Source organism: Propithecus coquereli, unplaced genomic scaffold (genome assembly GCF_000956105.1).
Source record: "Propithecus coquereli isolate 6110/MARCELLA unplaced genomic scaffold, Pcoq_1.0 Scaffold176, whole genome shotgun sequence".
Classification (NCBI taxonomy): domain Eukaryota; kingdom Metazoa; phylum Chordata; class Mammalia; order Primates; family Indriidae; genus Propithecus; species Propithecus coquereli.
Window position 1 is genome coordinate 3,029,716 of NW_012142301.1, and position 21,911 is coordinate 3,051,626.

Here is a 21,911-nt window from a genome sequence, read left to right on the forward strand (position 1 = left end):
AAAAACAAAGGGAAAAAACCATCAATTTTTAATTATTTTGCTATCATTTATGCTCTTGAGTTTATGTATTAATACATCTATTGTATCTATATGGTGTGAACATCATGTAATGGTGTACTGGTCAGCCTCTTTTCCCTGCTCTGTGTTCAGTAACATTATGTTGGCAGCTTGATGTTAGTCATGGTGGCAATATTTATACTACAGATATAAGTAAATGCTATAAATCAGAGCCCTTTCTCATACTCCTCTTGGAAAGTTGGTTATTAACATTTACCAACACACCACTGTGTCCACACTGAGCATTAACTATGTGGTAGGCACTGCAGTAATATGAACTATTTCTGGTCTTTTGAAATTTGAGAATAAAGATCCTCCTAATGTTATAATATTAAAAGTGCTTTAATAGAAGATACTGTAAAGATAAATATGGGCCAGGTGCATTGGTTCACACCTGTAATCTCAGCACTTTGGGAGGCTGAGGTGGGAGGATGGCTAGGGGCCAGGAGTTCAAGACCAGCCTGGGTAACATAGCAAGATGCTGTCTATTTAAAAAAAAAAATTAGCTGGACATGGTGGCTTGCATCTGTAGTCCCAGCTATTGGGGAGGCTGAGGTGGGAGGAACATTTGAGAACTGGAGTTGGAGGTTATAGTGAGCTATGATCATGTCACTCCAAACTGGGCAACAGAGTGAGACACTGTCTCAAAAAAAAATAAAAAAAAAAGAGAGAGAGAGAGATAAATATGAGCAGGCCCTTCAGAAAACAAACAAAGAATATATAGTATATATTAGTAGTATTTAATAAATATCTTTAAAAATCTTTTATTATAAGATAAATAGCTTTTAAAAGTTTTAAAACATTAACAGAAAAATTTGTTACGCTGAAACTCTAGAAATAAAAGGAACGCTAGTGAGGTGGTACATTTGGTTTTAATTGTTTGATGACTTGAACTTCAAAAATGCAGAAAAATATAATCAGATGCTGATTTAAACTTAAAAATGCTATGTTATATGTTTGTATAGTCTTTAAATGACATAATACAAGGCTAAGGAAAATAAGAAGTATGAACTTGATTTTCTTTTTCTTCCTCGAGACAGGGTCACTGTTGCGTAGGCTGTAGTGCAATGGCATGATCATAGTTGACCATAGCTTTGAACTCCTGGGCTGAAGCAATCCTCCACCCTTGGCCTCCCAAAGTATTGAGATTACAGGCATGAGCCACCTGGCCTGAACCTGATTTCTAAGTGTATACGAAGTTAAGTGTGTTTAGTAGATAAGAGATTTTTCATCAAACACAGAGGTAAAAAGCAAATCTATTTTAAAAACTATGCATTAGTGAAAAACTTAAAGTAAAATGTCACCAAAATTTGTCAAACTTGTTTTGCCAGTTGATATTCTCAGAATCAAAGCTTTGCCTGTCTAGTCTGCATTTAGTCTGGGCATTTAATCTTCCTTTTGTTCTTAGTTTTGCCATATACTGTAACTTGTTTTATAAGACCATAACATTCAGTTAGTTTTATAAATTGTGAAATCATTTTGTACTAGCAAACAGCTTATTTTAAAACTGCTCAGAAAATAAGCACAGGAGTTACAAAGAATTGAAATGAACATTGTGATTTTTTATACATGTTTCTTTTGTTTAAGTTATTTACCTCTTGGGAAAGCTGTGTTACTTGGTTCTTTTGATGTTCCAGGTCTTTTAAAATCAACGAGTTTTGTTTTTCTAACTGAAGCACTCTTCTTGCCAAGTGAACACTGGAAGAATGAAATGAGAAAATTAATGCTTAAAAAAGTGAAATATTATCTAAAATACTCAAAATGTGTTTGTGTGCTTGAAAATTAACTTACCATTTCCTAAAATACTTAAATATTAACGGAAAAAATATGGAGTCAAATAATATTTTTCAGGTACCAACAGTGGAAGACCAATACCCCAACAACTCAGAATTTTGAAAGTAACATTAAAATTTCCATAACATAACTGTGATATATTGATTACTGCAGTAATGGTTTTTAGCCCTTGCTATAAAAGTAGAGAGTTACATTATGGTACTTGTTTGAAAAGATCAAAAGATAGTAATTTACAGCTTGTCATTACTTTTATAAAAATTTCCCAATTATAAAAAAATCAGGAAATTAGTTGAACTATTGTGAACTATGATAAGTGTGCACTTTGAGAAGCATCAGAGTTTACATCAAACAACATAATGCATTTTATAATACAAAGCAAAACTGAATAGGCTCTCTATTGAAACTGGAGATGGCAAAGATATATAAAGCTTGGAGAATGCCTATAGTAAAGGCAAAGATTCTGTACTAAAAGAAATCACTCCCTCTGATGATCTGCATTTAATACAGCTTATTGCACAGAACTTTAATATTTAAAATCACATTAAATATGAAATGTTCCAATTCTACTTTTTATTTTATTTTTTTTAGAGACAGAACTTTGCTCTGTTGCCCGGGCTAGAGTGCCATGGCATCAGCCTAGCTCACAGCAACCTCAGACTCCTGGGCTCAAGTGATCCTCCTGCCTCAGCCTCCCGAGTTGCTGGGACTACAGGTGCACACCACCATGCCCGGCTAATTTTTTCTATTTTTAGTAGAGATGGGGTCTCACTCTTGCTTAAGCTGGTCTCAAACTCCTGAGCTCAAGCGATCTTCCCGCCTTGGCCTCGCAGACCAATTCTAGTGTTAAGAAACCATTTTAAGAAAAAAAAAAAATGCTTCAGCTGTAATGTAAAATCATTCCTTCTAACTATTAAGGGAAAAAGTGCCATAATTCTTTGAAGAAATGCTAATAATGTTGAGAAGACATGTTGCTCCAAAGACCCTCTCTGTATTTCCAGTAACTTAAAATTTTTATACTTATCATATTTTCATGTTCTATGTTAGTTAACCTATTAACTTAATCTATGAATTATGTAATCCATGGGATCTAAGAAGACAGGATATTCTACAAATGACAAGCAGTAAGATATCTTTGCTCTAAATAAAATTATAGGAAACAATTCTATTGTATTATTTCCTAACATCAGATAAAAGCATGCAGATAAAACTCTGAAATAATATTAAATAACATCCTACACATCTATTAATATTTCTAAGAACTTGTTATTCCATACGAAAACTATGAGTTCTGGTAAAAATTTACAGAGTGAATTGAGTGGCTTGATTAGATCTAAGATTCTCTCCTTTCAACTGGCATAAAATTTTGCCTTAATAATCAGCTGACCCACAATCCCCATATTTGGAAAACCATTCTTTTTGTAAAAAACAGCTTTACTGAAATAATTTTCCTGATAGACAACTTACATACCATAAAGTCCACCCACCTAAGTGTACAATTCAATGGTTTTTTTTTTTTAGCATATTTAAAGTTGTGCAACTATTACTATAATCTAATTTTAGAATATCTTCATTACCCTAAAAAGAAACTTTGTGCCCATCAGCAGTCACTCCTCATCCTCCCAACCCCTCAACTTTCTCCTATGCCCCCAAACTCAGCCTTAATGAACCACTGATCTACTTCTTTCTTTATAAATTTTTAAGGTGTTTACAAGTTTATGGACATTGTATTATTCATTTTCCATTATAAATATACCAAGATTTTCTAATATGACCCTAAAATAACGATATCTCTACAAATAGAATAAGTCTTAATGTTAATTGTGTTACAGTACTTGCATTTTAAATCTGTTGATTATAGTACATGTTTGCAAACCGGTATTTTATATCATTAGCTCTGAAATTAGGTTTTAAAAACCTTCATTCAGGACGGGCGCGGTGGCTCATGCCTGTAATCCTAGCACTCTGGGAGGCCGAGGCGGGTGGATTGTTTGAGCTCAGGAGTTCAAGACCAGCCTGAGCAAGAGCGAGACCCCGTCTCTACTAAAAAAAAACAGAAAGAAATTATCTGGACAACTAAAACTATACAGAAAAAATTAGCCGGGCATGGTGGCACATGCCTGTAGTCCCAGCTACTCGGGAGGCTGAGGCAGTAGGATCACTTGAGCCCAGGAGTTTGAGGTTGCTGTGAGCTAGGCTGATGCCAGGGCACTCACTCTAGCCAGGGCAACAGAGTGAGACTCTGTCTCAAAAAAAAATAAATAAATAAAAAACCTTCATTCATGTTTTAACTCTTTTTCTCTCCCCCTTCATATTATGTTAGGTGTAAATTTTTTCATTTTTTCTCTCCCATAGAACTTAGTATTAGGTCTTTTAACATAGTAATTTCTCAATAAATGTATGTTGAGGGTGTAGATCATATTTTTGTAATACTCAGTGTAGGACAATAAACACAATAAAATGTAATTACACAGAAATAAAGTTACAGATGGTATGGAATGGAAGATAAAGAGATGCAAAAAAAAAAAAAAGGAGATACAAAAGTCATACATTACCAACATTCTGAAGAAGATAATAACTTTGATGGTATGGAATGGAAGATAAAGAGATGCAAAAAAAAAAAATGAGATACAAAAGTCATACATTACCAACATTCTGAAGAAGATAATAACTTTAGGACATCAAATTTAATAATATTAAATTGTTCATTTGGCTTGGGTGCTTTTCATTTTGTTTAGGAGATGCATAATGTTCTTATGCAGATATGGTGATACCACTTATCAATAAAAATATCATATGTTATAAAATACTGATTCAAGAAATTCTTGGTATGCTAGTGCTTAAGCTTTAACACCAGGATTATTTTCCTCTAAGAAGAATTTCCCTGATTTTGATTAGGGGACTCTGAGTGAGGAAAATCAATTCTAAATAGAAGGCAGGTATCTTATTTGCTCATAAATGTGCTCTACAGTACTCTGATTACTAGCTTATAGTACAATTTTATTGAGAAAAAAAATCTAGGAACTGATGCTGACGGGAAGGACTGTGACTATTATTACTATGAATGCCGATGTCATTTATGATGCTATACTGTGATGTTATACTGTGAAGATGATGTGGTACAACTGGTCTCCAACATAAAGGGAACATGTTTTAAAAATTCACTTCTAAGTCAGCTGTAAGGATAGTAGAACCACATTCCTCACAGATATATCAGAAATGGGGCTGGGTGTGGTAGCTCACACCTGTAATCCCAGTACTTTGGGAGGCCCAGGTGGGAGAACTGCTTGAGGACAGGAGTACAAGACCAGCCTGGGCAACATAGTTGAGACCCCATCCCGACAAAAAATAAAAAAAATTAGATGGGTGTGGTGGTACATGCCTGTAGTCCTAGCTACTAGGGAGGCTGAGCCAAGAGGATCCTTAAGCCCAGGAGGTAGAGACTGTAGTGAGCTGTGATTGTGCCACTGCATTCTAGCCTGGGCAACAGAGTGAGACCCTGTTTCAAAAAAAAGGAAAAAAAGAAATCAAAGAAAGGGTATTAAGGTTCCCAGGTTGCCCTAAAAGACCCAGTTAGTTTACTAATGTAGTATCAAAGAAAAAAAAAGGATTAATAATAAAAAAATAATATTGTGAAGTCTTTCATTAAAAGATTATACCAAGATTTTTCAGTTTCTAGATGGGTGGATTAAAAAAAGGAAAAATGATTCCAGAATTTATTAAGATTAATTAAGGATATAAAATATTAAGATTTAATTAAAAGAAATAAAAATAAGATTTATTTAAGCTCAAGGAATAGCAAAAACAAGAAATATAATCATTTTTCATCATCATAATACTTGCAGTAAAACAAAAACAATAAAAGAAAATTAGCAACTTTTTCATGATGAATATCAATGACTATAGAAAAGCAGGTTGAATGAGAAGAAACATACTCATTAATTGTTTCAAAAAGATATTCATGAACACTTTCTTTTAATAAACATTTACCAAAAACCTATAATCTGCCTAGACACTGGGAATATACAATTTCTCCCTGGAGGATCTAACAGTTTACTGAGGAAGATAAGAAAATGAAAAAAATTACTGTAGTGTGTTAAAAGCTAAGAAAGGGCACGCTCTGGAATGAAAACTTACTACTGACTAATCTGTTGCAGAAGCAGAGAGACAGCATTTTGGGTAAAGGAAAAAGCATAAGTAAAGGATGATCTGCTGGGGAAAATTCTAAGTAGTATGGTATGGATTGATAAACATATGGTGCATGGTGAGGGTTGAAGCTAGAGAGAGACATGCAGGGATATGTGATGAAAAGCCTTGTATGACAAGCTGAGCTTGGATTTTATTCTGAAGTTGGTGAGGTACCACATGATCAGATCTGCACTTGAGAAAGAGTACTCTATCTAACATCACGGAGGATGTTTTTCAGAAGGAAGAAGACCATTAGCCAATTAGAAGGTTATGATGACAATCAAGATCAGTGGTCTTCAAAAGTAGTCATGCACAAAACAATCTGTTGAATTTTCATATACATTTATTTACTTATTTTTTTTTGAGACAGAGTCTCACTCTGTTGCCCTGGCTAGAGTGAGTGCCCTGGCATCAGCCTAGCTCACAGCAACCTCAAACTCCTGGGCTCAAGTGATCCTACTGCCTCAGCCTCCCGAGTAGCTGGGACTACAGGCATGTGCCACCATGCCCGGCTAATTTTTTCTGTATAGTTTTAGTTGTCCAGATAATTTCTTTCTGTTTTTTTTTAGTAGAGACGGGGTCTCGCTCTTGCTCAGGGTGGTCTTGAACTCCTGAGCTCAAACAGATCCAGCCCGCCTCGGCCTCCCAGAGTGCTAGGATTACAGGCGTGAGCCACCGCGCCCGGCCCATATACATTTATTTTAATGTCATATTATCTTTAAGTTTTTGTTTTCTGTGTACTTTTATATTGTTATGTACGTAATCATTCATATGATAGTATATGCATATAATTTATAAATAAATATGAACACAAATACATATATTGGTCACTGCATGCTCAAGTTTTTTCCCAATAGGGATTCATATCAAAAAGTTTGGAGACCACTGCTCTAGGTCAGCTTTCTCCTATAGAAATATAGTGTGAGCCACATGTACAATTCAAACTTTTCTAGTAGCTATATTTAAAATAGTACAAAGCCCTTATCTCATATGATATCAAAAAAATTAACTCCAAATAGATTAAAGACCTAAGTAAGAGCTAAAACTATAAACTCTCAGAAGAAAACATGAATAAATCTCCACAAACTTGGATTTGGCAAAGGATTCTCAGATACAGCGCTAAAAGCAAAGCAATAATAGAAACATTAGGTAAACTGAACTACATCAAAATTAAAAAATTCTATGCTTCAAAAGATACCATTAAGAAAGTAGAAGAAAATCCAGGGAATGAGAGGAAAAATTTCATATCACCTATCTGATTAGGGAACTGAGTCCAGAAAATATTAAAAACTCTTAACAACTCAACAATAAAATGACAACTCAATAAGAGCATTCACAACAATGCCTTGTCTGTAGAAAGCTCTACGTAACTGAATACATACATCTGTGTACTCTTTTAACTGTGATTTCCTTAGCAAGTATTGAAATGATTGGGTCAAAACACACATGCATTATAAATTTTTATACATCCTTTGTACAAATTTAAATTCTCATGAACTACAACGAAAATTCTCTTTTTTTTTACGTTCACCACAGAACGGCGAATGGACCCTTCTGTTGTAACAAAAGGGCCTGAAAATTCTCAGTGACAGGAATTTCTATTTACTTTGTGCTCTAATGTACCCTAAGTACATTGAATGATACCTGGTACAAAGGAGGTGTTTAGTCACTGACTATTGAATAAATGAACTTTATAAAAGATCTCCTGTTTCTTCATATCTTAACCAACACTGGGCATTGTCAATCTTTAAAAGTTTTGCTAACCTTATAGAAAAACAACAGAATCCTGTTATAAATTAAATTTCTTTATTTGTAAGGTTAAACATCTTCTCATATGTTTATCAGACATTTGTATTTCTTACTTAATGAACTGACATCTGTGTCCTTTTCTTTTCTTTTTTTTTGAGCTGAATCCTGCTCTGTTACCTGGGCTAGAGTGCCATGGCATCAGCCTAGCTACAGAAACCTCAAACTCCTCCTGGGCTCAAGCAATTCTCCTGCCTCAATCTCCCGAGTAGCTGGGACTGCAGGCGCGGGTATGCGCCACCACACCTGGCTAATTTTTCTATTTTTAGTAGAGACAGGTTCTCTCTCTTGCTTAGGCTGGTATCAAACTTCTGAGCTCAAACGATCCTCCTGCCTCAGCCTCCCAGAGTGTTAGGATTACAGGCATGAGCCACCATGCCCAGCCTTGTGTCTTTTTCCTACATACTTCAAATCTTACCTACACGGTTAATTCTACACCTAAATTATTATTATTTTTTTATTTCATCATATGATGGGGGTACAGATGTTTAGGTTGCGTATGTTGCCCTTGCCACCCCCCGCCCCCCTCCCCCGCTAAGTCCGAGTTTCAAATACGTCCATCCTTCGGGTGGTGCACATTGCACTCTTTGTGTATGCAAATACCCGTCCCCTCCTCCCTTCTCCCCCCTCCCCCAACACCTAAATTATTTTAAAATATCAAGGCCCTCTATAATCTCACCAGCAACAACCTTATTCTCCATTAATGTCTACTTTACTTAATGTTCCCCACACATTTTATATATTCCTTCTACTGTACTCTGTTGTTCTCCAGTTTGAAGACTAGTTCTTACAATGCTTGTGAGCCCAACTTTTCTCTGAAGTTTCCCCTTCAAGTTCTACTTCCTCCATTTCTGACCATGCCAACATTTACTGATCTCTATTCCTCTGACTCACATAGTCTAGCACGTAACACAGCATTAAATTATATATTTTGGGCTATTTCTTTCTTTCTTTTTTTTTTTTTTTTTTGAGACAGAGTCTCACTGTGTTGCCCGGGCTAGATTGCCGTGGCGTCATCTTAGCTCACAGCAACCTCAAACTCCTGGGCTCAAGCGATTCTCCTGCCTCAGCCTCCCGGTAGCTGGGACTACAGGTGCCACCATGCCAGGCTAATTTTTTTTTCTATATATATTTTTAGTTGTCCAATTAATTTCTTTCTGTTTTTAGTAGAGATGGGGTCTTGCTCTTGCTCAGGCTGGTTTCGAACTCCTGAGCTCAAACAATCCGCCCACCTCGGCCTCCCAGAGAGCTAGGATTACAGGTGTGAGCCACCGCACCTGGCCTATTTTTGGGCTATTTCTTGATATTCTTTCATGTGTGTTAACTTTTCTCCCTTAACAGATGCAACTCATAAAGTGACAGAGGTCTTACTTACCCCCTGTAGTGTCTAACAGTGGAGCTGATCAGTAGGCACTTAATAAATGCTTCTTGATTTGGTTATAAGTGAATTTTGTTCAAATGAATACACTGCTAGAAACCATATTCCAAGGTTGCAGCACCTCAATGTTAAAGTACAACTAATGCTCAGCATCTAAGCATTGAACTAGCAATAAAAAAGTACATAAAGTTAGAAAGTGAACAAGGCAAATAACAGATACCAATTCACCTTTTCTATATTTCAACCTTCTAAATCTTTAAATGTGGCATATTCCTTTGGTGAGTGCTTTGGTACTATAAATGGATCCTTTTTAGAAATCTGGAATATTAGAAGCGGGAAGAAGGGAGGGGTGTTCAGTTTAATCAAAATTCAAAGCAAGACAAATGAAGAATTGCTCAACTACAGCTGAGTTTATGTCTTCTTAACACAATGAACATACAATGAAAACAAGTCCAAGTTTTAAAAAGAGTAAATATGGATATAGTCAGGGAAAATGACTCCTATTAAAGGTTATGTTTTTGGTATAGAATGCACTGAATTTATCAGGAAAGCAATGGTTTCACAAGCCATCTGTACAACACACAACACTTTTTTGTAATTACATTAATTGCCATGTGATTTTTACTTATATGAAGATTAAGTTGTACATCAACTAGAAACTAACACCATAGGTGTATAGTTTTATATCTAAATATTAAACCAAAATTTCTCCTGCTACCTGGCAAAATTAATATTTTTCTAAGGGTTATCTTTTAGCTCTCTCAGGAGTTCTTCACTCCAATAAAGATTATTTGTCTTTGTTCTGTCAATGGTGGTCAGTAGTTTTGATTACTACATACGATTTTCTAACAGTATTAGCCCAACCACTGTGGACATGGCAGAGCTCTATTTATATGAGATGTCAAAGCACAATGGAGGATTGATGCTCTGCCATGAGTTCTTCAATATTGGTATGGTTCTCTTAGTACTATCAAAATTTCAAATAAGTAAGTACATGTGATTCATGCTTATTAGTTACTTGGTCTGAAACAACATTTGGCTTTTTGATCTTTCTCAATTTCAGCATATCAGAGTTCTTTCTAGATTAGCATGGCGTAAACAATGGTTGTAAAGAAGGGTATACGTGCCAGAAGAATACTAGCTTCAGAAAGCTTCAGGTTGGTCCTTATACTACCTGCTCTGTTGGAAATGAAGACTAAATAGTGGTCTCATGCTGATTATCTGTAATTATAAGAGACTTTCTCCTGTTTCTTCTACAGCTTTAAACTTTCACACTGATCATGAATGGAACAGCAGTACCTATTTAAAGGATTATCCTAAAACCAACCCAAATGAAATAAGTACAACTTTCTTAAGGACAAAAATGAGAACTCATATACATAAGAATAAAAGAGAAGAAAAAAAATTTTCATTATGCCAAAATATTGCTAGTTTCCTTTGCTTTAGGTTTTCCTTTATTATGAAGCTCAGTAAACTTTGAAAGTTTCAACTTAAAGCTCTTTATAAAACTAGATAGAAACTAAAACAAAAGACCTATAGTATGCAGTGAATCTTATAATTTGAAAGGTTTAAAAACTTTCAAAAAGTCTCCACATTCAGATCAGCCAAAATAAACCGAGAGGCACACACTAAGACCATGTTAGTGCCTGGGTGTCACCATGTAGTGTGACAGGTTAAAGAGCACAACCAGAAAATCTTGTTTGCTATTTTCAAAACAATCATGACTGAAATGAAAACATTGCTTCAGATTTTCAAGTTTAATCAAGTTAAGAGAAGTCCATTTTATTTTAATCTACTTTAATTGTATAAGCCCTTTTAACTTTACAGAATTGTATCCCCAAGAGAGTATAATACAATGTTTAGTTATTGTTCATACTGCTATGAAACTTCAAAGTATAACTTTACTTTATAATTATAATGTGTTTAAGAGACATTTTTGTGAGTTATTTGTCAAACCACAAGAATTAATTATGCTACAACTTTATAGGAAATTGGTATTATAGTATTATGTCTTAAGAAACTGATTGATATCAAAGAAAGTGAATCTCAAAACTAGTTTCATGTCCAGGAGGTATCTCTACTAATTATTTCAACAGGCTTCTTTAAAATTTGAAAACAAAGGTGTTTTAAATGAAAACTCAAATTGTACCTAGTGAAAGGTTTTGGAAACCCTGGTTTTTCCTCTAAAATTTACTACTCAATTTACTTTAAGAACACATTAACTGCTATAACAAACTAGCATTTATTGAACATCTCTATGTCAGACACTGTATAGTGAATTTTATATCTATTTTATCATTTTAATTTTATAATATTTCTTGGGTAGCAATAGGCAGCTAATGAAAATTTTCACTGGCTATACAATTTATTAACACACATATGGCACTCAAACACAGAAATCCTACAAATTAAAAGTTGTGGATAACCATTATAAATGATGTTTCTGAAGCTGAAGAATATTCAATAACCTAAGAAAATGTTCAAGACGGAATTTTATGAAAAAAATTAGACTGCTAACTCACATCCAATAATATCCAAAATAAATAAGAAAATATACATTTCTGTTTAAATTTTGGTTATTTTGGATGATAGGATTACCAGTAATTTTCCTAATTTTATAAAGTAAACATTTTTATAATCAGAAACCTCTTTCCAATTCAGTGATACCCTAAAATATCTAATTATGGCTGTTGAAAATGTGTGATTTTAAATCAAATTTAGTATGAATGGAATCTATTGTATAGTAGTTGGGAGATAAGTTTCTTTAAAATTTTAATATATTTTGGTATAGGCTACTATACAATGAAAACTGTATTTTGTAAATATTTCATTTACTGTTCTGACTTGTTTTATAATTCACCTTAAGTTTCCATTGCTTTAATTTCTTTTTTTCCTTTTTCTTTTTTTAAGAGATGTAGTCTTGCTATGTTGTCCAGGCTGGACTGCAGTCACTATTCACAGGCATAATCATAGTGGGTTACAGCCTCAAACTCCCGGGCTCAAGTGATCCTCCTGCCTCAGCCTCCCCAGTAGATGGGATTACAAGGCACACACCACTGCGCACGGCTCCATTGCTTTAATTTCAAATGTAAAGGATTAAATCTAGATTCTCTCAAAGGCTATATTGCTTTTGTTCCTAAATAAAGAGAGCACAAAGCCATTGCCTTCTTTACAAATATTCACTGAGAAATCAAATGTGGACTTTGCAAACTTCAGAAATGTCTCAGACCCTAAACTGGGATTTTTTTGTGCCACTAGTCAATTTTGTGCATACAGTAGGCACTCAATAAAAGTTGTTGACTGAATGGGTAAAGGAATGCATAAATGTCCTCTTTGAATATGTAGACTTACTTTCCCTTCACTCAGTTTAGATGACCTGAGAAGCACTTCCTCAAAATAACCCTCTGGCTCACCATGAGAAGAATGCCTGGCACCAGCTGGCAGGAGATATTAATAGCATGCCCATTAGGCACTTGTTCAAGGCACACAGATAGCTCAGTGATAGAATCTTTCGAAATATTTGGACAGTTAAGATTATTTGGAATATGAATCAGTTTAGTTCCTTAAACCTTCACTTTAAATATTAAAAACTGTTTTCAAAAATTACTTAAAAAACAGTAAGGTGTCATAGTAACAATTGCTTTCGATTTCAGAGAAATCCAGCATGGGGGGGCGGCTAAAGAAAGCAAGCTTACAACAACAAAATTATTTTTTTCTTATAACAGAGATTCTTTTGAAGGACTCAGATGCTAAAATAGGGAAGAGAATGGACTCTGTCCATTAAACTTTAATTTTTAGTATTTTGCCTATCATTTACCACTGACAGAGAAGTCTCTAACCCAAGAAATTATGTTTCTATTCTTCCCTAGCAACATCAGATTCAAAAACAGAGATATGCTGAAAATTACAAAATATTCTAGGTCACTCATAGTGACTTTTTGAGGGACTTGGAATGGGACGGAACTACAACGAATTTTTCAAATAATATATACTTTGAAATACCTGTATTTTCACTAGACAAAATTAACCAGTCCAGCCATAAATTGATACTTTCCATTCATCTAGCCTTGATCTAAATTTGGCATATATGTAGTTTAACCAGTAAGAGACATAAGTTCTAAGCATCCTTTTCTTATTTCCTATGAAGTGGTCTATGTCCTGCATCACTTTAGATAGCCATAAAGACATTTCATTCTCTGAGTCATCACTTAAAAGTTACTACAAAAGTACCAGAGTTAAGATGGATTGCTTCTCTTACTTAGTGTGTAATGTCTCTAAATGTCTAAATCAATTCAAAGAAAAACAAAGAGCTTTGAATCCTCAAATACTCAGTTGAAAAAACAATTCTACTAGGTATCTTGCACTGAGCTAGGTAGAGACAGTGCAGAATAAACAAGAATAAGATGTAGGTGCTGACCTTGAAGAATTTTTCATGTAGCTGAGGAAATTACATAGGAAATGATAGCTAATGAGATAAGAGAAATGCTGTCCTGTGTGGTATGGAGAAAGAGATGTTCACAGGGAGAGAGAGATGCTGACCCTCACTTTGGGTAGAGAGGAAAATAACGGTGGAGAGAGAGGTAAGGCCATAATATGGAGGGGTTTGGAAGTCTGACAGAAACATTCAGATTTGATGTGGTAGCGAATGGGGCAGTAAGAAACAGGTACAAAACAGGATGAATTTGGGTGGGAGAGAAGAGTTAGGAAAAAAAGTCGGGCAGGTACTAGTAAATTGATTAATATATAGGTACAGTTTTCTGTTAGCATACAGTTGTCCCTTGGTATCCATGGGGGATTGGTTCCAGGACACTCCTACCCTGCCCCACCCCGCGCCCTGCGCTGATACCAAAATCCATGAGTGCTCAAGTCCCTTATATAAAACTGGTGGGGTATTTGCATATAACCTATGCACATCCTCCCATATACTTTAAATCATCTCTAGATTACTTACAATACCTAATACAATATAAATGCTATATAAATAGTTGCTATACTATATTGTTTAGGGAATAATGACAAGGAAAAAGTTTGTAAATGTTCAGGACAGATGTAACCATTAACTTCTTTTTTTTCTGTTTTTTTAATATTTTCATTCTGTGGCTGGTTGAATCCATAGATGCAGAACCCACAGATATGGAAGTCTGACTGTACTTTTTTTTTTTTTTTTTTGGGACAGGGTCTCTGTTGCCTGGGCTACAGTGCAGTGGCATCCTCAAAGCTTATTGCAACCTCAAACTCCTGGGCTCAAGTGATACCTCCTGCCTCAGCCTCCTGAGTAGCTGGTACTACAGGCATGTGCTACCACACTTGGCTAATTTTTCTATTTTTTTTTTTTTCAGTGACGGGGTCTTGCTATTGTTCAGGCTGGTCTAGAACCCCTGACCTCAAGTAATCCTCCCACCTCGGCCTCCCAAAGAGCTAGGATTACAGACATGAGCCACTGAGCCTGGCCCAACTGTACTTTTAAGCAGTATTTTACAAGGTCTAGCGGATCTTCCAAAAATTTTCTTGGTCTTCATAAAGAATTTTATAGTTTCTATCATAATACATATGCCATTTCATATTACTCTCTCTAATATGCATGTCAAAGAATGTAGGCAGATGAATAAAAACAAGAAAGAAAGAAAGAAAAAGAAGCGTAATTAATTTTAAACTGAAAACTGTTGATACAAAACATTTGTAACTCATCTGAAATTAATGTGAAAACAGAATAAAAATGGCATCCTTATCACTGAATCTAATTCTACGAAAACTTTAATGTATACTTCTATTCTACTGACCATTAAACTCATTTAAATATACATGAAATATATTATTATTATTTATAGTGTTTTATTTTGTAAGCAACTTAATATTTATGCATACTAAGAATAAAGTAACTTTACTTTGTCATTCAACTCAGCACATTATCAAAAAGCATAATGTAATTACATTTAGCTTGAGTAGATAAGTAAAATAAATATATATTGATTTTACCTTTGCTTTAGTCGTCTTTTGGCTGTTGTGGGAACATTAGCACCATACCCATAGGAAAAAAGAACCCTTTCAGCCTCATCTTCATTTTCAACTGGAAAATATTACAGTGTATAATGTGAAACATTTTTTTCCCTTAAAAAACATGGCAGAAGTGAAAATAAGAGGTTATAATAATATATGAGGGAGCATAAGAACATTAAGAACATTAAAAAAGGCTAATGTGTAATCTCAAACAGCCCATTTGTAAGTAGAAGCTCCCTCCCCCTCCCTCCCTCCCTCCCTCCCTCTCTTCCTCCCTCCCTCTCTTCCTCCCTCCCTCCCTCCTTCCCTCCCTCCCTCTCTCTCTTTTATTAACTACCACCTTCTCTTGGCTTTTATTTATTCACTAGCACACATGGAGCTTGACACATCTGATTTTTTAAAAAATGTGGGAAGGACACCTGCAATTAAATGACATCTATGTGTATTCTGAGTAGCACTAAGCTAGCTAAATGAATCGAGAGTGTTCATTAGTATCCCCCTAGCACACTGGTATGAATGTTTTTAACCCAGGCATTGAAAGCAAGACACACTCCTGGTCTGAGCATGTGCCATGGGCCTCCTTCCTGATTTTTTTTTAAATTTTATTTTATTTTAAAATATTAAGGGGGTAGAAGCATATTTCTCAAAGTATTTCCTTGCTTGGATTTTGTTCCATCTATTCTTGAAAGGTGTAAGGGACTGTATCATATGACATGCTAAGTTTTCTGTTAAAAAGCACAATAATACATATATTGTGCTACTCTCAAGGACTCAAAGGCTTTTTGATAAAATATATGTTATGTAAGATGACAAATAATGATAATATCAATTTCATTAATTCTCTTCTTGATAAAAGAAATAACTATTTTAAATTATGACATTTATTATGTTCTCAGTATAACTTTATTATAACTTACAATAATAAAATTATGTACTTATATAGGCTACTCTGTAAAGAAAATGCATAGCCCTATGCATGAGATGAAAGATTTTTTAAAATTGTATATAAATTCAGAGAAAATACTTTACTAAATACTTCTAAATTCAGCTATTGTCTCACTGCTCCCCAAAAGCAATTTTAAGTAACAGGTTAATATCTTATGGATAAAAAGTTTAAATGCAATGACAGTTTACTGCAAGCTGGAGTTAAAAGATATTTCATCAAAGGCCATAAAAACTAAAGTTTTACTAGCTCAAAATAGTCAGTGACATAGAAAAACTTTTATAATATTGTTTATCAGCAGCCATTATTTTAGTGTTAAAAAGACAAACTTACTTTCAGGGCTATCTCAGATTTTTAAAAAAAGCCATATATTTTACACCCATAAATGAAGCTTGACTATTTGCATGCCTATCAACATAATATGCACATATTTACTGATTAGTCCTTCTGCAGTAAAGATTTTAGAAATACTCGTAATTGTTTTCCTTTAATTTTGTCCCTATTTTTCACAGTGAAGCAGTATCAGCTTTCAAAGGTAGGATGATTAGTTGTGAGGGACACGTGGAAGAGATGATACATGCCATCGCCAATACTGTTATTAGCTATCAGATAACTCTGAATCCAAGAGGAGTTCTCCAATTCAGCTCTACCAGAACTACAGCTAACATTTAAATATGTATCTGACTCTTGTCTCTCTTAAATAGTTCTAAATTCAGAGAAGGGGGTGAGTAAATTTAGTTAACATCTCAAAAACCCATCAGATATTGATGGACATGCTAAACCTGAGTTTGATACTTAATGGATTAATAACTCATAAAGTAACTATTCTAGCAGGGATTTAATTATAGAAATAAGGTACTATATAACATGGTACCTATAAATGCTACTAAAGAGACGTGAACAACATGTCTTAGGAATAGAGCACAGAGCAACTATATCTGCGTGCCATTATTTCCCATGTTAGAAGGCATAAGGAAGGTATGGGGAGATTGACTTTCAGAGAGAACATGCAAGAAGCAACTGCATATGCAAAGGCATAGACTTGTGAGGTGTGTGAAGTTTTAGCATTTATGAGAAAAGCGGATGGATTTGTTTTGGAGAACAGCAGTTGTAGAAAAGTAGGCTTAGTTCTAATAGTGAATGGAACTAAAGTCCTGTTTGCTAGGCAAAGAAGTTTGGATTTTATTCTATGGTCAACAAGAAACTAATAGAGATTAATAAAGGAAGGTGACATGACCAATGGATTTTTGTTGTTGATGTTAGTATTACAGAACAAAATTCTAATAATAAGGAAGAGGATGGCTTAGACTAGTGCATTGAGAATTCCTAACAAGTTACAGTAATAATCCAGCTGAGATACAGTCCACAACAGCAATGGGGAAAAGAACTTGGATTCTAGATAATTGAGCAGGTATGGGGGTGAGATGAGGTACTGTAGATAGAATGAAGGAAGAATCAAGGCTGACAAAAGCTCATAGGATGATTAGACAAAACTTTAACTTTATTAAGAGATCAAGAATACAGTTGTCCCGTGGTATTCATGGAGGATTGGTTCTAGGACCCTCACAGATACCAAAATCTATAGATGCTCAATTCCCTTATATAAAATGGTGTAGTAATTGCATATAACCTATGCACATCTTCTCATGTACTTTAAATCACCTCTAGATTACTTATAATACCTAATATAATGTAAATGTTATATATATAGTTGTTATACTATATTGTTTTTAAAATTTGTATTATTTATTGTTAATACAATTAAAATATTGTTTCCCCAATATTTTTGATTTGCAATTGATTAAATCTGGGAATGCAGAACCTGTGGATACAGAAGGCAACTGTATAGGAAAATTAGTAAGTTTCAGGGAGGGAAGAGTAAATGCAAATAATGTTAAATTTTCAATGACTCCACTCAGACCTGTGGGAATCCCTAGCCTACAGACTGTAATTGAAATTGTAGAAAGGGATAAGATTATACAGAAAGTACGTAAGGAAGCAAGAATTAAAGAGGATGAGAGAAAAAACCCAGGGGAACCATTAAGTTGAGTTAGACACTAGTAAAGCTAGGTAGAAGAAGAGACAACAAAAGTGATGGAGAAGAAACAAGGCAGGTGATTCAAGAAGCAAGAGAAGAAAGTTTGAGAAATGTGACAAATACTTAGCAGAGGATACAAGTGGGATGAGGATGGGTAGCAGGTTCTTGAATTTAACAACTAGAAATCCAGTTTTAAAAAAATATTTTTTTGGCTGTGTGTGGTGGCTCACTCCTGTAATCCTAGCACTCTGGGAGGCCGAGGTGGGAGGATTGCTCGAGGTCAGGAGTTCGAGACCAGCCTGAGTAAGAGCAAGACCCTGTCTCTACTAAAAATAGAAAGAAATTAGCTGGACAACTAAAAATATATAGAAAAGATCAGCCGGGCATGGTGGCGCATGCCTGTAGTCCCAGCTACTCGGGAGGCTGAGGCAGGAGGATCGCTTGAGCCCAGGAGTTTGAGGTTGCTGTGAGCTAGGGTGAATTCACGGCACTCTAGTCCGGGCAACAGAGTGAGACTCTGTCTCCAAAAAACAAAACAAAACAAAACAAAAACAACAACAAAAAAATAAAAAAATATTTTTAAAATTTATTTAGCTTTTAGGCGATACTTGCACTTTCTACAACTTAATGGGATCCTTGAAAACAATACTCCTCAAATATCCAAATAATATACTTGTTTGATTATAGAAATTAATTCAAGTATAAACAGGATATTGTAATTTGCTATAGTTACACCTTAATAAATGAAGCCTATCTTCACATCAGCTGAAATTAGATGGTATCAGCTGAATTAAGTGGTAAACCTTCGAAAATTATACACACTGTAACACTAAAAAAAAAGTTTGCATTTACATCTTTGAAATTTTGGTTAATCAATAAGTATTCATTAAACAAGGATAGGATATTCTAATTTCCAATGTTGACTAGTTATTGATCTTCCAGTACAAGTACATATTTTATTCGAAGACAGCTTCAGATGGTTTAAAGTATAGCAAAAAATGTTTTTATATTTTTTCTACAGATTTTAAGAAAGTATTTATACATATGGAAACACTGAAAAAAACTTACAGTATACACCCATATACCCAATATCTGGATTTTAAACATTGTACTATATGTGTTTATCACACATCTACCTAGTCCTGTATTCACCCATGAAACTATCTTATTTTTCACGCATTTCAAAGAAAGTTGCAGACATCTGCTCATTTTACCCCTCAATAGTTCAATACGCAAATCACCAATTATAGGTCAGTATTTATAATCAGTTCTTTTTTAAAAAATAAAGTTTACGTATGGTGAAAGGTACAAATCTTAAGTCTACTGTTCAATGAGTTTTGAAATGCATAGAAGTTTTCCAATGTACACACATGTGGAAGACAAACCTTATCAAGATATACAGTTCTTACAACCTGGAAAGTTCCCTTATGACTCTTTTCCCAGTTAAATCCTGGTGATAACCACTCTTAGAGACAATCACTGATCTGATTTTTTTCACCATAGATTACTTCAGCCTCTTCTAGAAATTTATATAAATTTAATATAGCAGAAACTTTTTTGGGAAAGGCTCCTTACACTAAGTATGTTTTTCAAATTCATCCATGTTGTTTACTCAATTGTTTGTTTCTTTTTTTTAAGTAGTATTCTACTGTATGAATGTATGAATGGTTTGTTTAACCATTTTCTTGTAAGACAAACACCTGGGCTGCTGCTGGTTTTTTTCTATTATGAATAAAGCTCCTATGAACATCTTAGTAGAAATCTTTTTATGTGCATATGCTTTCTTTTGTCTTGGGTAAATAATTAGGAATGGAATTCCTAGATCACTGATAAGGCTATTTGATTATTTTATAAGAAACTGCCAGTTGCTTCACATTTGCACTAACATTTGGTATAGCCAGTCTTTCTAATTTTAGCCATGCTTGTGGGTGTGTTGTGGTATCTCCTTAGGCATTTTTTTTTTTTTTTTGAGACAGGATCTCACTCTGTTGTCTGGGTAGAATACAGTGGCATCGCCATAGCTCACTGCAACCTCAAACTCCTGGGCACAAGTGATCCTCTTGCCTTGGCCTCTCCAGTAGCTAGAACTACAGGTGAGCACCACCACGCCCAGCTAATTTTTTTAATTTTTGTAAAAATGGAGTCATGATATTGCCTAGCCTGGTCTTGAACTCCTGGCCTCAAGTTATCCTCCCTCCTCAGCCTCCCAAAGTGTGGCTGGGCTTTTATTCTGCACTGCCATTATGACTAATAATGTTGAATACTTTTATTGAACTGATTGGCTATTCATGTATCTTCCTTTATGAAGTGTTTGTTCAAACCTTTGGCCATTTTTAAAATAGGACTATTTTCTTTTTATCCTTGAGTTTTATGAGCTCTGTATATATTCTGATGTATTAATTTCCTATTGCTGGGCCGGGTGTGGTGGCTTATCTGTAATCCCAGAAATTGAGCACAGGAGCTCGAGACCAGCCTGGGCAACATAATGAGACACCTTCTCTACAAAAAATAAAAAAATTAGCCAGGTGTGGTGGCACATACCTGCGGGCCCAGCTACTTGGGAGGCTGAGGCAGGGGGATTGCTTAAACCCAGGAATTTGAGGCTGCAGTGAGATATGATCATGCCACTTATACTATAGCCTGGGTGACACAGCAAGACTCCGTCTCTTAAAAAAAAAAAAAAATTTCCTATTGCTGCTGTAATAGATTATCAGACTTGGTGGCCTAAAACAATACAAATTTATTATCTTTCAGTTCTAGAGATCATAAGTCCAAAAATCCGTTTCAATAGCTCAAGTCAGAGTGTTAGCAGGGCTAGTTCCGTATGGAGGCTCTAAGGGAGAATCCATTTCCTTGCCTTTTCCAGCTTCAGAGGCGGACTTCTAAGGTAAAATATTCACAGGTTCCAGAGATTAGGACATGGACATCTTTGCAAGGGCAATTTTCAGCCTAGCACACTTGGATACCAGTTCTTTGTCTAATCTATATTTTGTGAGTATTTTCTCCGACATGTTTTCTTATTTTGGATACCATTCCTTTGTCAGATATAAAACTGCCATTATTTTTTCTGAGTCTATGTCTTGGCTACTGATTTCTTAATGGTATATGGCAGTTCATTTCCATAAAAATGTTCACTTGATTGCTTTGCTGCCTTTGTTAAAAATCAAATTATCATTTAAGTATGGATCTGTTTCTGGGTTCTCTAGGCTGTTTTGTTGCTGTATGTGTCTTTCCATAAGCCTGTCCTAAATTAGCTTGACACTGTAGCTTTATAGTTAAGTCTTGAAGTGAGGCAGTCTAAGTCTTCTAACCTTGTTCTTATTTTTAAGAGACGGGGTCTCCCTATATTGCCCAGGCTGGAGTGTAGTGGCTAGTCACAGGTGTGATCACAGTGCACCACAGATTGGAACTCCTGGGCTCAAGTGATCTTCTTGTCTCAGCCTCCTAAGTAGCTAGGACTATAGGCATATGCCACCATGCCTGGTTAGTTAAAAAAACATTTTTCTTTGTAGAGTTGGGGTTTTGCTATGTTGCCCCGGGTGGTCTTGAACTCCTGAACTCAAGTGATCCTCCTACCTTGGCCTCCCAAAGTGCTGTGATTACAGGTGTGAGCCACCATGTCCAGCCCATCCAATGAATTTCTATTCTTCCTTCAAGACTCATTCCAGTGTCATCACCCCTTTTAGATACTTCTCACCTAGGTGGAATTAATT

The 21,911-nt window shown here is 35.2% G+C and overlaps 1 protein-coding gene across 1 annotated transcript in view; it reads right to left on the minus strand.

The window, feature by feature from the left end:
* PIBF1 (progesterone immunomodulatory binding factor 1) overlaps positions 1-21,911 on the minus strand; it is a gene marked incomplete at its 3' end in the record, with an annotated part of 215,782 nt that overhangs the window by 67,388 nt on the left and 126,483 nt on the right. Inside the window, exons 11-12 of the mRNA XM_012642153.1 lie at positions 15,197-15,287; positions 1,653-1,755 (exon numbers count right to left, since the gene is read on the minus strand). Of these exons, the coding sequence (XP_012497607.1) occupies positions 1,653-1,755; positions 15,197-15,287 (194 nt within the window). The remainder of the gene's footprint in view (positions 1-1,652; positions 1,756-15,196; positions 15,288-21,911) is intronic.